This window comes from Puma concolor, chromosome B1 (genome assembly GCF_028749965.1).
Source record: "Puma concolor isolate L17-30 chromosome B1, mPumCon1.1.hap2, whole genome shotgun sequence".
In the NCBI taxonomy this organism is placed as follows: Eukaryota; Metazoa; Chordata; class Mammalia; order Carnivora; family Felidae; genus Puma; species Puma concolor.
Window position 1 is genome coordinate 153,971,907 of NC_141670.1, and position 20,860 is coordinate 153,992,766.

The 20,860-nt window shown below is 33.4% G+C and overlaps 1 protein-coding gene and 1 long non-coding RNA gene across 14 annotated transcripts in view; both read left to right on the forward strand.

Moving 5' to 3' along the window:
• The window catches only part of EPHA5 (EPH receptor A5), a 345,396-nt gene that overhangs the window by 168,646 nt on the left and 155,890 nt on the right, over nucleotides 1–20,860 (forward strand). For 4 of the 13 annotated variants that reach the window (XM_025921746.2, XM_025921750.2, XM_025921749.2 and 1 more), the window contains exons 4-5: nucleotides 3,076–3,231; nucleotides 7,242–7,577. The exons of 4 other annotated variants lie outside the window; for them this stretch is intronic. In XM_025921746.2, coding sequence (XP_025777531.2) covers nucleotides 3,076–3,231; nucleotides 7,242–7,577 — 492 coding nt within the window. The remainder of the gene's footprint in view (nucleotides 1–3,075; nucleotides 3,232–7,241; nucleotides 7,578–20,860) is intronic. 5 more of the 13 variants (XM_086704927.1, XM_086704928.1, XM_086704929.1 and 2 more) reach the window with 3 other exon arrangements.
• LOC147581964 (uncharacterized) lies at nucleotides 17,155–20,073 on the forward strand. Its single transcript, XR_015250430.1, has 2 exons — nucleotides 17,155–18,225; nucleotides 18,473–20,073. It is a non-coding gene; the product is annotated as an uncharacterized LOC147581964 (long non-coding RNA).

Consider the following 20,860-nt stretch of genomic DNA (forward strand, 5'->3'; position numbering starts at 1 on the left):
GTGCTTCACTTTGTTTCCATTGAAAAATTCTGGAAAACTGTATTGAGGTCATATGAATGACTAGGTGAGAGATAGAGATTAAGAGAAAGAGATAGAGAGAGAGAGAGAGAGAGAGAGAGAGAGAGAGACAGAAACTGAGTATGTAAAAGGGATAGTAGATAATTTGAAAGATTACTCTCAGAGAATAGAGATGAGGTTCTTAATTCAAATAAAGATACTTTTCATTGGTAGAAGCAAAAACACATTTCAATTTTTCATAAGAAAGAAGGGAGAGAGGGTGGCTACAAGTGCACATAGGTTTGGAGATTTGGTGATAGGAAAATAAGCAAGTTTCTTTAATGACTTCTATTTTCTCAGCACACAGAAAAATGTACCAGCGAGAGATCACAAAGGAATAGAGCTTCTAAGGAATAAGAAGAGAGAGGAGAAGCTACAAAATATTCATGCTGGTGCTGAAAACCAAAGTTAACTAAGGAAATAATACTAAAATTGTCTTGCAGCATTGTAGGTCCCATTTGGATTGGGGGCCATGATTTGAAGGCAATGAATAATTACATATACATGTATTTTTTTTCTTGGAAAACATTGAGCTCACAGTTTTCCTCTCTATACCGTTATGTGAATTTCTTTAACCTCAAAATAAATAATACCTTAAGCATAATCATTATCTTCCCCCAAACTCATTTCATACCTGGAGTTCTCTGAGAAAATGGCTCCATCCCTATTCCTGTCTAATCCATTACCCACGTTGATCTGTCAAACATCATTGTGATCTCAGTATTTCCCTGCTTAAAATTTGTGTAATGACCTCAAACAATAAAACCTCTAAGGTGTGACCTGGTATCCTTTTCCCTCTCTAACTTTATCTCTGCCATTTTAAGTCTACTATCACCCTGAACTTTTAGTTTTCTCTATCTCCTCGTTTGCTCTCCACCGGTTTTCTTTGTTTGCAAGGATTTTGCCCCTCTAATGCACATTAATGCACTCTAATGCCCCCCCTTAATGCAAATGCAAATTGGATAATTTTCCTTTTTAATTTTTTGTTTTAATCTCAGCAGAGGCTCAGCTTCCTTAAGAAGTCTTTTTGATATTCCAGTCTAAATTAGGTATCAGTTTTCACTTCCATGCTCTTTCTTTTTTTCTATCATAATCATATTTATAATTATTCATGTAATACTGTTAAGACTCATAAAGGCAGACACATGTCTATCTTATTTACCTCTGTAACCTAGTACCAAGCAAAATTTCTGTCCTACTCATCTGCTGAAAGGATTTCTTTGAACTGCTGGTGAGAAAGATACACTTACCATCTTAACTTACTTTTACATTTCTTTCTGTTTCCAAAGTTTCTATGGAAGGTTAAATAACAGTGTTGTATATGGTATCAAAATAAGTTTTTAAGTTAACAGGCATTCATTAAAAGAAAATAAATGCCTTTTGTTTCATAAATGATCACTTATTTCCAAATAGGCAGAATTGTGGATTGACACTTCATGTCTTTGAAAATAGTGTTTAAAGTGAGAACGGTTTTACTGTAGAGGATGAAAGAAGAAAAAATGGATAACTTAGCAATGAATGGTATTGGCTGCTACAGCAATCCTATTATAAGAAAAATAATATTTTAAATCTTTTCCTAATCATTTGACTACAAGAATGTCCCTAATACTATCAAAAAGCTCTTCTTATCTTTCAAATACCTTCACATTCTCTCTGAATTTATAAGAGCATTAAGGCTTTGCTATCGCTATAATTAGATCTACTGAAAAAAGTCCCTTCTCATTTTTGTCAATTCCTGATTATTCATGGTGATGGCAAAAAGCCTTAGCATGGATTACTAAAAACCCAAATCATTTATAGCACATGAAAATTAGCCAAAATTCATTATGTCTATCAAAATTTTCTGTTGAAATACAAGTTCCCCTTTCAGCTTTAGCAAATTTCCATTGATGCCTGAATAAATGCTCTTAAGTGTATGTACTGAATTCTGAAAATAGAAAAGATATATACGGTTGATTAGTTTTATGTAATCTAAGCCCTAAAAGGTAATCAAACCATCAGTTTGGTGGTTTTCAATTGGCCCACATATTGAAAGTTGGAATAAAAGTTTGGTTTTATTAGCCATGCAGAAGAAAGAAAGATACCAGAGGTTAGGGAATGAGCAGAAATTAAAAAAAAAAAAAAAAGATAAACTCTATTAACACTTATTTGACCACCAACAGAAATGTTAACACAGATACCCAAAGAACATTTTCTTTATGTGATTTTGAATAGTTCAGTCACAATCTTCATGCTATGTCTTTCATTCATTTATGTGTTACATAACAATTTAGGATCGCCTACTGTGGTCGAACACTGTGATAAGTATTATGAATGTAAAATTGAATAAGACACATTTTCTATCCTTTATAGATCATAATAATTTGTACAGTATAAATATGACTGTATCAGAATAGATGCTTGTTGAATCAAATAGTTCTAAAATGGAGTAAAATGTAAAGTAAATGCCTAACATCGGACTCCTCCTGAAATCAATATAATGTGAATGATACACCAGCTCACCCATGCTTTCTCCCAAATATAACAAAATTTATGAAGCTCTTGACACCTACTAATTATTAATTAATTAATCAATTAATTAATTATTTAATTTAATAACAAAATTTCAAGCACCTACTATGCACCTTACTGTTTTATGAGCATCGGGGAAAATTAGCATTTCTTCAACACACTTGTATTAATAACAGAGTTAATGAAAACTATACTCAAAAGACTAAAGTTTTAAGTACATATAAGTATTTATCTTTCATAATATAATTTCTTATAAGCTCCTGCAGCATAGAAGTCACTGAAAATACACATATTCCAGACATGTTTAATTTAAATACTTAAATATCTGATTATCTGAATGAATAGGCTGGTATTTATGATTCCGAAGCTTGTGAAACATTTTTGAAATTAATGCAAATATTGTGTTATATGTAATCTGTGTATACTAGTCAAAATAATGGCATTATTCACCAAACAAACACTGCATCTGTTCCAAGGAAAAGCTTAGTCTCTTATTTCTTTTGACAGTGTGCAGACCTGGGTTCTTCAAAGCCTCACCTCACAGCCAGACCTGCAGCAAATGTCCACCTCACAGTTTTACCCATGAGGAAGCTTCAACCTCTTGTGTCTGTGAAAAGGATTATTTCAGGAGGGAGTCTGATCCACCCACAATGGCATGCACAAGTAAGGAAACCCACTGATACTTGGTGATCCGAACTTTCACCACTCCGAAGAAAGAGCATGATGGAGCCTGTTGCATTCTATCACCATTTTCCCGAAAACAGGCATAATGTTTAATCTTCCAAAATAGCTATTTTTTTTTTTTTACCAAATTTCGATTTTCTTGAGTAAGCTTTGGAAAGTTTGAGTCTCTTTTATCACTCGCTGTTAGAAGCATTCATTTTCCCTAATTTCAAATTCAACATCTAAGACAGATAAAGTATATTTTATTTTATTTTCTGATTTCTTTTAGTGTTCAGGATGGCTAAACATGACTTTGATGAACCCACTTCGCTATTCACAGTAATTTTTTTTTTCATTCTTCTCCCAACCCAGGCTTCTGATCACATAAGCATACAATAAATGGCACTTGTGCCTTTTTTTTTTTTCTTACCTGCCACACTAAACTACAAGGGCCAGTGAGAAGGTCATCTATAAAAAAAGGTAGGAAACACCACGTGGAGTGGTGAGGGTTGGCCAATAGGATTTAGGAGTCAAATATAAAACCAAATTTTTAGCTAGGACTTTCAAGCAGTTGTCATGTTTCTTATTAGTGAGCGCCCCTAACTCTAATTAATTATAGCACATAATCATATCATCAGAAAAATGAATAGTAAATATTTAATTCCAACATTCGCAGTGGAAGCATCCACATTCTTCAATGTCTTTGGTGTTTTGTTTTTCTAGCGTTCCACAGATTTCTGAGAAAAAAGCACATTTATGTATTTGACAGAAATCCTTTCATAAATTTTCCACATTCAGAGTCTATGGCAAATGAAACAAAAACTCAAAATGAAAGGGAAGAAAGTAAATCCCCTCTCCTCATTACATTCAATATCCATGACCTTGCCTTGTTTTATTATTTTTGATCCCAGGAAGATGTCGTTGCTCTCAAAGATGATGATAAAACTTTTTGAAATTTAGTATTTATTCTAGGACATTCATTCTACTATTAAATATAAATAGGAATACAATTCCTTTAATAAATTGTCACAAACTGAAATTTTATCTGAATTTCAAGGTCTGAATTCCATAGTGTCAGTGAGACATATTTTCATAATTTTTCAAATCATTGATATTAATTAGCTTTGTATTGCTAAAAACAATTATTTTATCACCAGACTGATAGTTTTACGGGTTAGATGGTTACTAATTATAAACAATTCCTATTCAAATAAGTAAATGACATTATTGTATACACTTTGGGGAGGTTGCATTTGAATAGAGGAGATAAAACTATGATTGAAAGTGATACACTTTGGTTACAGTAGAAATGATTTCAGTTATTCAGAGCAAAAGGATGTCCAAGTAGAGGGAAATGTGGATAGACAATAGGTTGGTAAATTAGGAAGAGAAAACCATGTCTTGAATTATCTTTTAAATTTCCTTAGTTTTCTAATAATTATTTTCTTTAAGTGATCCAGCCATGATCTTTCTCTTTCTCAGCACAGAATTGAGTCTCCCTTTCTGTAAGTTTCTTAGGTTTGGGATGAGACTGTGCTCTGGTGGCAGGGACTGCTTCGTCCTCTTAAAGGACTTGAGGCTTCAAATTTTCTGTTTCCAGGTGTGTGAATTTCTAATACTGTGTTTCAAAAGAGCACTAATTTGTACACATTTCTCAAAAGACTGTTGGGACTTGTATAGAAGATCTTGCTAACATATATTCTGTGAGCGCATGCGTTCCGTTTTTAGTTGCATTCATAACACCACAAATACTGCAAATGTTTCCCTTGAATGGGTGGCTTGATTGATGTTCACATGTTCACATGAGTATCTTGAATTTTTCTTTCACTTTGGATCTTTCGAATTAAATTTATGGTTCCAATTCCTTCTATCTATCATCTATCTATCTATCTATCTATCTATCTATCTTTCTATCTAAATCTGGAAAATAGAATGTTATAAACTTATAGGAAAAGAAAAACAAAAAAGTTTCTGATGAATCTGCTTAAATCAAGGGTACATAGCCCTGTTTTGGTTCACATATCACATGTATTAGCAGGCTGTGGAATTTCATTACATTATTTTTAGGTGCATGACCATCTGAGCTGCTACTTTCTACCTCTACTTTAGGGCTTCACTTGAATTTGAGTTTCCCTTTGACATTAAGAGGCAGATGTGTCCCCACAAAATTTTGAGGGGCTGTTACTGGCACAACCAGAAGAAAAGGGAGAGTCAGACTCTGATGTATTTGTACAGATTTAGAGGAAAGGTGTTAAATTTGGTTTCATTTCAGTTGGCAGGGAGGAAAAAAAGTTTGATATCTTTCTGAATGAGACATATTTCAAATCTGTTTACCTTCACTTCAGAAGTAAACCTGTAACATTTTGACCTCAAACAACATTTTCTCCGTAACTTTCCACTATTAAATCAGTAAAAAATTAAGACTTGTATTTCCATCTTAAGTAATTGTTTCAACTTAAAAGTAACTGTTTTGTGTTGAAATGTGTGAGGTTGTATGTATGGCAAAATTCACAGAGTTCATCCATAAATGTAGTCAAGGTGGGGATTATTTTTCCAAAAATGACAACTCTTGGGTTATGGGGTCCTTTAATTTAAAAGACATTTTGTAAATACCAGGTAGTTTTTTTTTAATCACCTTATTTAAATTTAGTCTTCAACAGTCATGGCTTAATGAATGTTAGGTAGAAATTAATAATAACCTCTATGTTTAAAACAACAAATATTAAGATAAATAGGCTATGCCATCCCAAACAGCTTAATTTATGCTTATGAACCATTCAGCTACCACTATAGTCCATTCTGTTCTCTGTTGGGAAATCTTTACTTGTCAAGTCTGAAACAAATAAAAATGTATTTTTACTTTGGGAACATCTGACCATATAACGTTAACACCTAACTGAAGTTATAACGCTAAGTATTTGGTAATCAACTGTAAAATAGACATTATGCAATTCCTTTTTTAAAAGACTTAATTTTTTACAGCAGTATTAGGTTGACAACAACATTCAGAGAAAGGCAGAGACTTTCCATATACTCCTGGCCCACACACATGCAAAGCCTCCCCCCTAATCAACACCCCCCACCAGCATGGTATACAGTTGTCACAGCTGCTATAGAATTGATTTTAGTTCTCTTCAGTAAGCTAATTATTAGTTTCAGAAATAAAGTAACATACAAAAAGATATTGTTATTACTTATATATCCTCATTCTGCTGCTCCTTCAAGATCTGAACACTTTCATTCTTACCCTCATGGTGTTTTTGAGAGTTATTTATAAAATATATTTCTGATTTCCCATTAAGTAAAATTCACAGTTTACAGAGCCACAGTACTACAACAATATCAAAGTAAGTGAAGTTTTATTACACATTGTAGTGTCCGACTACTTAAATTCTAGGTTTTTCTTGACACATGAGAAAGATTTCGAATGCTGTTGGTGATTTATCTGTGTATATGCAATTCATTTTGAGGTAAGCTAAGGCTGTTTTACTTGCTGCAAAATTTGTAGTCAAGAGCCACACTGGCAAATCCTATTTTCACTTGTGCTCATTGCTTAGTAAATCCTTCATGTGTACTTCCTAGGTTACTGGGACAGATCTCAATGAGGAAGTAATCAGTTCAATCCCCAAGGAGAATTTTTCCTTGGATTTGCCAAAGGACTTACCACTTTTTGAACTTATAATTTTTTATATAACATTATTTTTGCATACATAGTTTTACTTCATACTACCTTATATTTACAGTAAGCAAAACATCTGTTTTAATGAAATGAGTAGTTATAACAATGCCGAGATAAGTTATTCCTATAGGGTATAAATCCCACTATTGTCCCTACAAAACCTGAACAAGATCTTTCACTTATTACAAATTGATGACTGTTGCATTCTCCCTACTTAAAAGATTGATTGCAAATCTATTTTTTTTTTCTTCAGACCAGGGACTTGTGTAGTAAACAATGCTTAATGTTGTCATCTTAAAATATGTTTTTCTCACTTTACTTTGCAAACCAGGACCCCCCTCTGCTCCTCGGAATGCCATCTCAAATGTTAATGAAACTAGTGTCTTTCTGGAATGGATTCCCCCTGCTGACACTGGTGGAAGGAAAGATGTCTCATATTATATTGCATGCAAGAAGTGCAACTCCCATGCAGGTGTGTGTGACGAGTGTGGAGGTCATGTCAGGTACCTCCCCCGGCAAATCGGCCTGAAAAACACCTCTGTCATGATGGTGGATCTGCTCGCTCACACAAACTATACCTTTGAGATTGAGGCAGTGAATGGAGTGTCCGACTTGAGCCCAGGAGCCCGGCAATATGTGTCTGTAAATGTAACCACAAATCAAGCAGGTAAGTGTGATGTCCAACCAAATCATGTACCTTGGGCCGAGCTCTGTCAACTTTCTCCGTAGCTAAGTGAGGGCTAAACTGTGAGATCTATAAGAGAACTTCTCATAAACCAGAGGGCCAGGACTTAAAGTAGAATACATCTCAAAATGCTTCATATAAAAATAAAAGCTAGGGCTTTCTTAGCACTCTCATCCATGGACAGGGGGTTAAGAATAAGATAATTTTCCATTGAATTTTTTTTATTACTAAAAAGACATTTCTGGCTCAAATTCATTCGTAGCAAAGCTTTATCTCAAATTTCACACATGCAATTATCGTAGCTCAAATCTACGTATTTTGTTGTTTTGTTTACTTCATGTTTTTTGTTTATTTTATTAATTTAACAGATAATCAATCGAGTTCTGTTTGCTTGTTTGTTTGGCACCACAGCTGAATTTTCTTTGCATATTGAAATAGGCTTTTCTTGTCATTTCTATTATTATAATAATAAAAACGTACAAAATGAATTTTTCTTTGCTAAATCCACTTATCAAAATTAGAATAACTGTGAACTATACATGAAAACACATTTATGTTCCATATAAAGCTCTTGAAATTCCTTAAGAGTAATTATTAGATGGTAGACAATTCAGGCCTGCTTGTGCTAAAATTCCCCCATAGTTTCCACTCAGATATTCCATTTTAAGTAAATCAATATAGAGGGCGTCTTTCCTGGTAAAATAAAAACCAAAGATAAACTATGATTAAATTAAAATTCAACCTGTTTTGTAAGAAGAATTATTCAAAGCCTATGGATAATTTATAACTTGTTTTTGTCAACAATGGGGTATCTGGGTGGGATGAGGCATTAAATGTCACTTCCCTCTATTCCTTGGCCACAGCTCTCAGTCCATGGGCATAAAATCGCCATCTCATTAGCACGCCAGGTGGACTTTCATCAGTGAAGACATCGTTGCTAGCAGTACTCACAATGAAATAGGATATGTTTGACTGAATCGTTTTGGACTTAGTTCATATAAACATTAGTGTAAGTTTGTAGGTTGTAGAATGACTTGGTTGACTGGAGAATGCTGTTGGTAATCACATCTTGGCCAAAATAATTTGAATTGTTGAATGTGTCAGGTAAATCAAGCCATTACTTAAGATGAAAAGGTGCATGCAGTCGAGTTCATAGTTGTTTCTGACTGATCAAATCAAGGGAAGTGTTCAAGAGCAGCCTGGATAACATGAAAGTAATTGAGTAATTTATTACGAATCATTCTAAATAGTCTAGATATTCTTGTCCATGTTGCATAGATGTCCACAGCATTTTTTTTTTATTCTTAGAGAAAACATTGCACACATAAATACCACTTCCTTAAATGAGTCATTTATATTTTTCTCCATTTACTCCCTAACCTTAGGTGGAACTAACAAAAGTGTTAAAGAACTGGATAGAAATAATGAAAATTAAGTTTTCTTTCACAATAGAGTCAGCTGCTGGCAATACTGGTATATGTCGATATTCCATCACAGTATCTAGATGGCACAAGTGTTCAGTAAATGCAAACTGTCTTCCCACATCAGAAGAACACTGACTTTACAGCATGTGATTTCGGGTTTCTCATGTAACATCTTTCAACTTTACATGGTTCTGTGTATGAATCTTCCATTAACATATTGAAAACATGTTTGAATATGTATTCAATGACTGAATACAATCACTGAGAGTTATGTTCCTCAGGGAGAATAATTTCTAGTTTGCATAACCTCAACTTACTTGAAAGATATTTCTCTGCTGAACTATATATAGGAAATGACTGTATACATTTAAGATAACGTACTAATAAATATTTGCTCTAGTTGTCTTTGACTTGGTAGTCTGTTCAGACTGTAAAGTGTGGTTTTGATGTATAAATACCTTAAATACCATGAAAGAATAATTTTCACCCAACTGTTCAAGGCACTGCTATCATGTAAAACAAACATTTGTATTCAGAACAAATGTTTTGTTGACTCTTGGTTGCTGATTTTTTCTGAGTTCTCAGGATACACATACTGCCAAAGGCTTGCAAATCTATCCAAAAAAAAAAAAAAAAATCAAAACAAGAAGACATTTTTCTCAGTATCTGACATTTTAGGTGAACCAAAGTCTCAATTTCCACCAAAATTGTAAACTTCAAATACCTCCTAAGAAGTCTTATATTGACTAATTATTGCTGCATATTTATCAATTACCAGCATAATAGAAAGTGGGCTGTAGTAGTTTTTAATATTTGAATATTTTAAGCATTAAATTAAAGAAAATTATTTGTGCCATATGTGTTTTTTATATAAAATTTCTTTCAGCGAATTTTAACTTTATTTTAATCTTTTAAGGATTTTTTTGAGAAATGCATTTCTTAATTTGTTTCAGATTTGTAATTTGTTTTGGCATTTGCTGATTGATTTATTTTTTGTGACATGACCACAATATGTTGTTGACTACAATAAAAAGCCATCCTTAAAATAGGTTAATAAAGGTTTTATTCATTGTCTTGCTGTGGACTATAGCCCAGGAGACAGTATTTCAAATTGGTCTTAAGAATTGCTCCAAAGCATGTTAGTTTACAGAGAATTCTATGCAAAAAGGGAATGGGTATTTATCCTTGCAAGCAGTTCTCCATCATATAGTTGCGTGTCACTAGGTATAATTGGTCTGGTTGTAAAAATTAAGGTTTACTGAGTTCCACATAGACATGTGAAAGACCCTTACGTCATCTTAATACATTATGTTTGTTTCTTATCAGATTATTCAAAAACATTGCCTGCATGCCTCCACTTAACTTATTTTCTGGTTTGTCTTGTTTTTGGTTTCTCCTCGAGGTCACTTGAGATGGTCACAGAAGGCTGGCATCAGTCATCTACTACAGTTTTAGTGCATAGTATGAATTGTCTAGATTCAAAATTATATTTATAAAGTACAAGAAGAAAAATAGCAATTTTTTTTTGTAAGATGAGAACCTTGCATTAAACTAGGAACTGAAATTGATTAGGTAACCCTAGCTAACTAGGCAACCCTAGTTTTATACAGTATTTAAAACATTTTCCCAGTCATTATATTATTATGAAGTCTAGTATCTTACTCTTGCGGTAAGTTGTCTAAATTCAAATGGTACTTTTTACATGCAATTTACTAGTAAGGTCAAAATATAAAGTTTGGGACACCTGGCTGGCTCAGTCAATGGTCAGTTGATTTCTGGGTCATGACTTTGAGCCCCATGTTGGGTGTAGAGATTACTTAAAGAATAAAGCAAAACAAAAACAAAATACAAAGTTTTAAGAAAAGCTGAATACTAGAGTTAGTTGGACTTTATGTTCCTTATAAAATGAAGCAAATAGTACTGAGGTTGATAGGAAAGCGTTGTAAAATTGTGATGATTTTCATGGCCAAGAAAAATAAACACATCTGAAAGTGAAAGAATAAGAAAAAAAAAGTAATTTACATGTGGTAAAGGAATGCTATCTGTGGAGAAGGAGGAAATGATATGAAAATTCATTGGGAATATGTTAATTATATAAGGATCTCTTAACAAATAGGTTGCAAAGTGATAAAATGATGAATATGCAAACCATGAATTATTTAAAATTCTTAAACTTAGAAAAGGGATAATATTGACTGAGTTTCTCAATCTTCTAGTTACATGGATAGATGATTGAATGTATAGATATATGGATAGAGAGTGAGTGATACATCAATACATAGTGTGAAAATTAAAATTCCATTGAAAGCAAATATTTTTAAGTTTCATTATCTGCTCACAAAATTGTGTGCATTATCATAGTCTTCTATAAACATATTTTTAATGTTTTTATTTTAAAGTAATTTTGCACTAGGCACACTGTAGCAAATGCTAAAATTTATATATGTATTTATATGTGTATATGAAATATGTATATACTTAAATATATACAAATGTATATTTTATCCCAAGAAAGAATAAGCTCATTCTAACAAAAAAAAGAAAAAAAAAAAAAAGACAAGCAAATCACTAATATTTGAGTATGCAAAGGGATAGAATTTTAATTCTGCGGTAAAATAGACCAAACTTTAATTGTTTTGAATTAATCTTAGGCTTCTAGATTCTGTCCTCAGAGTGCTTAGTTGACATGATATGATTTGTAAAATGCAGCAAACATTTTGGAGGAGATGGCCCAACCTGTCCAGACTATCAGAAATATCACTAAGAAAGATGTCCCTATATTTTGATGGTTTTTATTTCTTGGTTCTTGTAAAAGTATCTGGGGTACACGATAATCCCATTTAATCAAGTACTTTCAGTTTAATGCCTTTCGTGCAGTTGACCAGCATGATGTAACATAGGATGTTGAGATGATCAGGTTTTCCTGAAGACCAAATTATTCTGTAGACCATGAAATTTAAGAGAATGCTGAAACAAGACGGTGAAAGTAAATTGTTGCTCTTGCCAAGGTAGCAAAAAAATGTTTTCTGGTGGTTTCTGTTTATTGAGATGTTAAAGAAAAAGCCCATTGTCACTTGTTAGACCATTACTAAACAAAGATGAAGGTATTTGTTGATTTTTTTTTTTTTTTTTGCCAGTGGAGACATCATATTGGCTGTATTTGTAATCACCACCTGATTAAATATGTTGTTTGCCAAGATTGTTGGTATTCTACTCAGACCAAACAAGTCTTTTAAAGTTCATGACTCTCATTCTTTATTCTTCCATATTTTTTTATGGTGGCACTGATTTCTACAGAGATACAATAAAGATTTGTGCTTACTCTTTTGGTAGGATGGAGATACTTTAGTTTGGCCATTACTATAGTTTTACAGCTTTTGTTTCATGGGCCTCAAAGACAAAGAAAGATTTCTTCCATGTGCAAGGTAAATTTTCCAATATACACCAGTGAACTGGTGAAAGGGTCAAAGGATAGGATGGAGAAGGCATCACTATGCCAATTGTAATATGGGCTCAGGGCTGAATCTTATTTAATCACATTACCTCCATAACATCCACTCAGATCAGTGTTTCTGAATACATAGGGATTACTGCTAGCTCAGGCACAGTATTCAATAACTGGTAAAAGGTTTGGTCATTTACCCCTCCCCCTCTTTATTTATTTAGAAATGGTCAGAAATACTTTTCAGAAAAGCTGAAAGGCAGATGGACAATATTAACATATGTTGCTATTGCACAATCCTTCGTGAAGGGCAGTCACCCTTATTATTTCACTGCAGCTTCAACTTCTGTGTTCTCAAGTATAGAGAATAGAAATGATGGAGATTTTGTTTATACATGTGGCACTGCGAATTTATTTCTTATCATTATGATAAGGAAAATGTCTTCTGGGCCCTTCCTAAAGTTATAATTAGTGGGCAGTTTCATAAGCCTTGAAAAATAAATCCACTTTAACACTTCTATTTCGGCAGGTCATTTAATACCTTCTTCTACATTAAACCAAGGAATTCCAAGTTTTTGAACATTATTTAACATTAGCCACCTTTCAATCCAGATTTTAGTCAACAAATTGAAGAAACATTTAGCACTCGTGCCGGTGACCTGGAGAAGCACATTGAATCCAGAATCGTTAATCATGCATTTATACTAGCTGGAATTAGATTGCTTCTAGCCCCTATGCATCTGAGAAACTCATAAAATCCATTTTTACACATATTTTCTAAGCTTGGGCAAACTTAAGTTATAGAATCTTGTGAGTTTCATATCCAAGAAGCTTCTTGCCTCCATATGACTAGATAACTGGCTTTCAAATTTATGTCAGTATCCTGAGTTCAGATGGAGTAATAGGTTTGGTCAGGAAGAGAATTGCTTCTATCTATCAATTAACAATCTTAGATAAGGTGTGGGCTTGGTAATGAAGACATGAAGGAACCACTTCCTCAGCCACATGTGGAACAGCTGAATCAGGTAGAAAGACAGACTCCGTAAGTTTTAGAAGTTGATAGTATTTTGAATCATCTGAATTCTTCCACATATCTGCATTCCAGTGCTCAGGATTTCACTTTTTTTCCACTCAGTGGCCTCATTTCCTCATAAAGTGATGCAGTAAGTTCAATCATTTTTACAATTCAGAAATTCTGTGGAATAAGACTTGGATTTTTATTTGTAGCTCTGTTATCCTTTTCACTGTAAGAGGACTTTTGGCAGCTCAAGACAGCTGGAGCTGAAAATTTAAATTTTAAGTTTATTTTATTTCTTTAAATTCGGTAGTACAGTTGGATACAACCAATTTTTCCCATATTTCTATTTCTCATGCTTTTATAGTCCTAAAACAGGTGGTATTTTGTCACCCAAAACATTACCTTCAAGAAGCACTTTATTTGAGGTGACCATGGCTGATGAAATGTATGCCAGGTATTGTTATGTTATCAGTCCTTAATACTAAATAGGCCTTTGCTCCATTGAGATACAGCTAAGTGACATCATAGGTTCTTTATTCCCATTCCCTTTAAGACTGTTACCCAAAACATTTCTCTTTTGGGAATAATTTTTGTTTATAATGTCCATTTTCTTATGAACAAAGTCTACTTTTGGCTGGTTTAAACAGAAGAGGTCTTTAATACAGGATATTAAGCAGCTCATACAATCATAGAGAAGAAGAGATTCAAAGATTAGAGGCTATGTTTCCAGAATAAATGCTCAATACTCTACCGCCAAGTTGACCTGATGAAGGGAAACATTGCGACTGCAGTGGTCAAGCAGACCACTTGACTTGACTTTATTGTGGTGGGGGACTTGACTTTATTGTCATTACTGTTGCCCCTAGTAGCATTGATATTTTAGTCTCAAACTTGTACTGAAAAGACTTCAGTATTGTTACCAGAAAGTATTCATATTTTGCTACCATCTTCATCAGTAGAAAGCCAAAAAAAAAAAAAAAAAAAAAAAAAATGAGAACTTCACGAAGAACCTGGTTTCTTAAGTTGCCTATCTGAATCTGTATCTTCCCTGGGCAAGTCTGTTTGATGGATCTCAAAATATATGCCTTTTCGTAGCAGAAAAGGAACCTGGATTTTTTTGAGTTCTTATTTCTATGTTGGAGATATAAGATACCTATGTCAGTTTTATAAATACATAAAGTGCCATTCAAAGTATGATATACAATGAATTTATTCAAATTTGAATGAAAATTACTACATGAAAATTGCTAGACAAGTTATCTCTAATATTTTGGGAAAATCTATTTGTTCGAGTAATTAAGATTCGTTTATCCAAACTCTTTCTTTTCCCCTTCCTTCCTTCCTTTTTTCTGTTTCTCTTTTCTTCCTCCCCTCCTTTGTTCTTACATATATATGTGTATATATGTGTATATGTATATATGTGTATATGTATATATGTGTATATGTATATGTATACATATGTATATGTATATATTCATATAGTCATATATATGCATATTTATATATTCAATTATATGAATTTTATGTGATATATTTTATGTCTTTAATATATATAAATATTTGCATTTCAAGTGTTGAGGGTTGAGTTAATAAGATGTCTCAACTCATGGCACATTACTATCTTTGAACTACACAAGGCTCTCACCTGGTTTATTGATTTTCTTATGTACTGCTATTGTCTCAAATCTGTCATTTTCATACATGAAAGAGCAGATTTTTAATATGTTGTGGTGTTTTCTGTCATTGTTGTTTATAAGTATTCGTATCAAATGTTTACTTAATATTGTAAACATATTTTTATTTTAATTTAATGGTATATTAAATTTTTCATTCTATCTACTCATTTTTCACCATAATCTAAATATTTTGTGGATCTACCCATGTGGCTTTTGGCCATCTGATGTGCTGCTTGTAACCGTCACACATTCACTATACTCTACATTATCAGCTCACCCAGTAACAGAGCTCTGGATTCTCTGAGTACCCAATCTGTGAACATTCTGTTTTCATTTTAAAGTGCTAATACAGTGAATTTCATTCAGTATATACAAATTTTCTTTTAGAAAAAATAAAAGAAAAAAGATAACAATAAAACTAGTAGACTACATTTTCAGTTCTTTTCCCATTTCACTGCACCATGTACTTAATAAAGTTTTATTGCCTTGAAAATGAAACACAGAGTAGAAACTGTGTGTGTGCACGTGTGTGTTAATCTGTTGCACAGAGCAGTGGATTAGTATGTTGGTTACATTTCTAGATTGTGGAGCCAAACTTTCTGGTTCCCATACTGTCTTTGCCACTTACTAGCTGTGTGACTTGGGTAAGTTACTTAGACCTACCAGACACTAAATGATAGTGTCTATGACATAAGATGGTTGCAAGGATTAAATGAGTTACTATCTACAAAACAATTAGTGCAATGCCTAGCATATAATAAAGTATTAATAAATGTTAAATTGCAGCATTTAAGAAGACTTTCAATAATTTTCTAGATACTGTCAGTCCATGGGAGAACTATGAGATAAATAGGTTTTAGAATTTACACGTATTATATCGACAAACTCAGGGAGGAAGTAAATAAGATACAAGGAAAAAAACATTCAAAGGCAAAAATAAACACATACAATCTCTAACTCAACAGGTAAAAAAAGCAGCTGCTTCAAGGTTGGAGGAGTAAAGCAAGAACATTATTTTCCAATAGTGACTCTATCTTCAATGATTTCCTAAAACATTGGGTTTTATATTAGCATTGAATTTTTTCTAACTTTGATAAAACATCCAGAGCAATAATGTAAAGAAACAAGAAAATGAAATCATCAAAGTAAGAGCAAGAATGGGGAAAACACCTTGAAAATTTAAAAAAAATAATAAATAAAAATAAAAATCAGACTGAAAGCTCATAAAAACTAACAAACAAAAAGCCACACAAACAAAAAAGAAAACAGACAATACTTATCTGAATCCAAATATATTAGGAAAAAAATATGAATTTTGTTAATTACATCATTATTGTGTGTGGATCAATACTAATTTTGGTCCATTATTAAAGTTTTGAAGGAAAAATATCTAAGAGACAAATGTTGTTTAATTACATATCATGGACATCTCTACATTGTCCACACACAGATGCTTCTGTGACCAGATTATTATTTTGGCTACCAAAAGAAGCTTCTAATTTTGCCAACTGAAGCCACCCATCTACATGGAAATTTGACTTATGTGAGGTGCAAGTTCTGTGTTTGTTCCAATGCCTATTTGCTGTTCTGAAAACATAGCTCAAAGATGAGGCTCTAATCTGATTAGTTTGCACATAATTCATCCCAAGGATTAGTGGATGGGGTAAATATTTGCAGAAACTATCAAAATTCTCGTTCGGTTCAGTGGCTTTAGAAACTTGTGAAAGATTTGGTTTCTAAAAGGCACTTGAGAGCCTTCCGTTTCCTCTCTTTCTCCCTCCTACAGACTGTGGTGACAACGACAGAGACAGTGATGGCTAACATGTTTCAGCACTTACTGTGTGCACATTGCCATGTGAAGAACTTGATTTGCGTTTTCTTATTTGATCCTAGCAATATCTTCATGACATAATATTATTATTATTCCCATTTTTAGGATGAAGAAACTGACGTTTAAAGATGTGAAGTGCTTTGCCCAAGGTCACAAATCTAGTAAGTGAGGGAATAGGAATCTAAACTAAGAAATTCTTACCCTGGAGCTATGATACTCTGAATCACTAGTGAATATTGCACATGCTATTTCCTTTACCTGAAACCTGTTTCTTTACATCATTGTCCTAGATAGCTCAGTTTTCCGATCTGCTTAAATTGCTGCTTCCAGGAGAAAAGCTTTCTCTGCTTTCCAGCTTAGACATACCTCTCTAAAAATAACTTGGAGCACGAAGCACTGTAACTATTTTCTCTCTCGTCTGTGTTTCTGGACTTTCCTTAGGGTCACAACAGTGCCTAACACTTGTGTTTGTTCAGTTTATAAATGAATGAGTTTCCATATTATTCAAATTAGTGTTATAATTCCAGTTACTGGTAGTAATGTTGATGTATAATGTGTTTTAAAGATTTTTGGAAATCTTCAAAAAATTCTGAACCAAATTTTTGTTTGTGTTGGGTGTTATTTATTTATTTATTTATTTATTTATTTATTTATTTATAAATTAAGGATCCAGAGGCAGAGCCCTAATTGTAATTCATAGGTTTATGTTCTCCAGGACTTTAAAATAAGATATTGTTATTTAAGGTCCACCAATTTGCTGGTGTGCCTGCTTTCTTAACCTCTCTTCTTTAGACACTCCCATCTTGACAAAAGCATTCACTGAGGATGATTGAACCCATTCTAGAGAATTTTATGTAATGATTGCTGTGCCATTTAATGGCAATACATGATATTTTCAGTCTTAATGTGTTTAAGGACTCCACACCTCAATTTGTGATTCAATATATCCACAGAAGGGCCTGAGAATCTGCATATTCTCTCTCTCTGTCTCTCTGTCTCTCTCTTTCTGTTTCTGTCTCTGTCTCTCTGTCTCTCTGTCTCTCTCTCTCTCTCTCTCTCTCTCTCTGATACATACACACACACACACACACACACACACACACACACACACACACAGAGCTAATGATTCTGCTGCAGGTTACGTTTGGCCCCATTTAAAAACAATGATACTTGTGAGAGGTTCTGATATTTCTTTCCTATCCTTCCTCTCTACGCAAATAGTGACAACTCCTTAATCAGGTTTGCTTGGGGCGCCTGGGTGGCGCAGTCGGTTAAGCGTCCGACTTCAGCCAGGTCACGATCTCGCGGTCCGTGAGTTCGAGCCCCGCGTCAGGCTCTGGGCCGATGGCTCGGAGCCTGGAGCCTGTTTCCGATTCTGTGTCTCCCTCTCTCTCTGCCCCTCCCCCGTTCATGCTCTGTCTCTCTCTGTCCCAAAAATAAATAAACGTTGAAAAAAAAAAAAAAAAAAAAAAAAAAATTTAATCAGGTTTGCTTGATGTTGCTTTTTCCCTAAAGCTGTCTACAAAATATCTGCTGACAGTCTGTTTTCACACCAGCTAGGATTTTGTTAATACTATTCTTTCCCTCTAATCTAGTTACTCTATTTTGCCCATTGCTCACCTGCAAGCTGGTTTTAAACTGCTCTTTCCTGTCAGTTCTGGTTGCAAGCTGATTTCCTATTCAACAGAAACATGGTCAATGATCCATTTCCTCTGTGAACCATCAAACATTCTTGTGGCTCAGCTCAGAATCAGAGCAGCTCAGCATTTGAACTATTCAATCATTTATCTCATTGGCATGTATGCTATGAACTTATTTGCGTAAAGATGCATATTGTAGATTGATATGCATAGAATATCAATTTCTTTAGAACCTTTACTCTGAATTGCCATTGCCCTTTATTACTAGTCCTTGAGAACTAAGTTTCAAAAGCATTCCCAATGGCCTGGTATCATGTAAATCTTCTTGGTGTGCTCTTTAGATGTATTATAATAGTGAAACCATAGATGCAAAATCATGTTTAAATTAAGCATATGCCTGAATTGTCTATTAAGTTCGAAACAAAGTTTACTTAGAATACCGAAACTTATTAATTTTTGCACAATTTATTGAAATGACTTGTTCATGTTATTTTCCCAAAAGGGACTGTCATGCATTCAAATACGCAATATTTATTCAGTACCTCATGCATTCATTATATTCTATTGAGCATGTAAAAGGTACACAAGTATTTGAAGCCATGTTTCATCCTTACACTATTTTATCTGCCCACTGAAGAATTAAATAAGGTCTAAAAAGGAAAACAATTAGAAAAGAATTAATGACAATTTGGATATTAAACTGAGAAATAATAGCATCAGATTCATCTCTGAATGACATTATGTATTGACTTGTTGACTTCACATTATCTTTTTTTTTTCTATTTTGTCTCCTTTATCACATGTACATCTGTAAAGTCATTCATTCAAATCCACTTAGTCATGATATACAGGTTCATTTATTAAATTAGTTGGCAAACCACTTTTTAACTGCCTTTATGTCTATTTAAATGGTCATGCCTTGTTTGGTAAACATCAAGAAAGCATAATAATCTTTACTGATAATGGCCTATTGTTGATTGATATACTAACACAAAATGAAGTGAGAAAAAAATATCCTAAGATTATTTGACTGTGGAGAGCACTTTCATTTACTCTGTTCTATCTAATTTTATTAATAATTGAAAGCATATCTAATTTTATTAATAATTGAAAGTATATTTGATACATTATTGGAATACAGCTGAACAAACTATTTTGTAGCTTGACACGATGGTCCCAGTATCTTCTTTATCAAAACAAGCATCTAACTTGAGGACTTTTTTTGAAGATAGGAATATTTTCCATTAAACAAAATATACTTTGAGTGCTAGCTTTTTGATCTTACTTTTTACAAATTTTCCTCCATTAGTAAAAAAAGAGAGGCTAGTTTATTTAATCTTCAAGCTTAGGAGGCTTTGCAAACTGATGTTTAAATTATGAAGAAAGCAATGATTTCCTATAGACTTGTGGTACAGATCAAATATAAATAAATATTATTGCAACTGTGCAGTTTCTCTGCTTTAGTTATATCTGCCTATTTAAAGTACATGTCAGAATTACTAAAAAAGGACAAAAAATAACAAGCATTAGTAACGATGTGGAGAAAAAGGAACTCTTGTACACTCTTGGTGGGAATGTAAACTGGTACAGCCACTGTGGAAAACTGTATTGGGGGCGGGGCTCAAAAAATTAAACATAGAAATACCATATGACCCAATAATTCCACTGCTGGGTATTTACTCAAAGAAAATGAAAGCACTAATTCAAAAAGATATATATACCCTTCTGTGTAGAGATAAGATATGGAGCAACCTATGTGTTCATCACTAGATAAATGAATAAATATACACATACACATACATTAGAATATTATGCAGCATTAAAAATGAGATTTTGACATTTCTGAGAGCATAGATGGACCTAGAGGATATTATGCTAAGTGCAAAAGCAAATATATGATTTCACTCCTATGTGAAAAATAAAAACAAGACAAATGAGTACACAGACAAACAAAAAGCAAAATCAAACCTGTAAATACACAGAACAAACTGATGGTTGCCAGAGGAACAAGGGTTGGAAAAATGAGCAAAATTGGTGAAGAGGAATGAGGGATACTGGCTTCCATTTATGGAACGAATAAGTCATAGGAATAAATAGAATCAATAATATTGCAATAACATATGGTGACAGAGGGTGGCTATACTTGTGGTGAACATAACATACAGAGATATTGAATCACTGTCGTACAACTGAAACTAATGTAACATTGTGTGCCAACTGTACTCAAAAAGTTT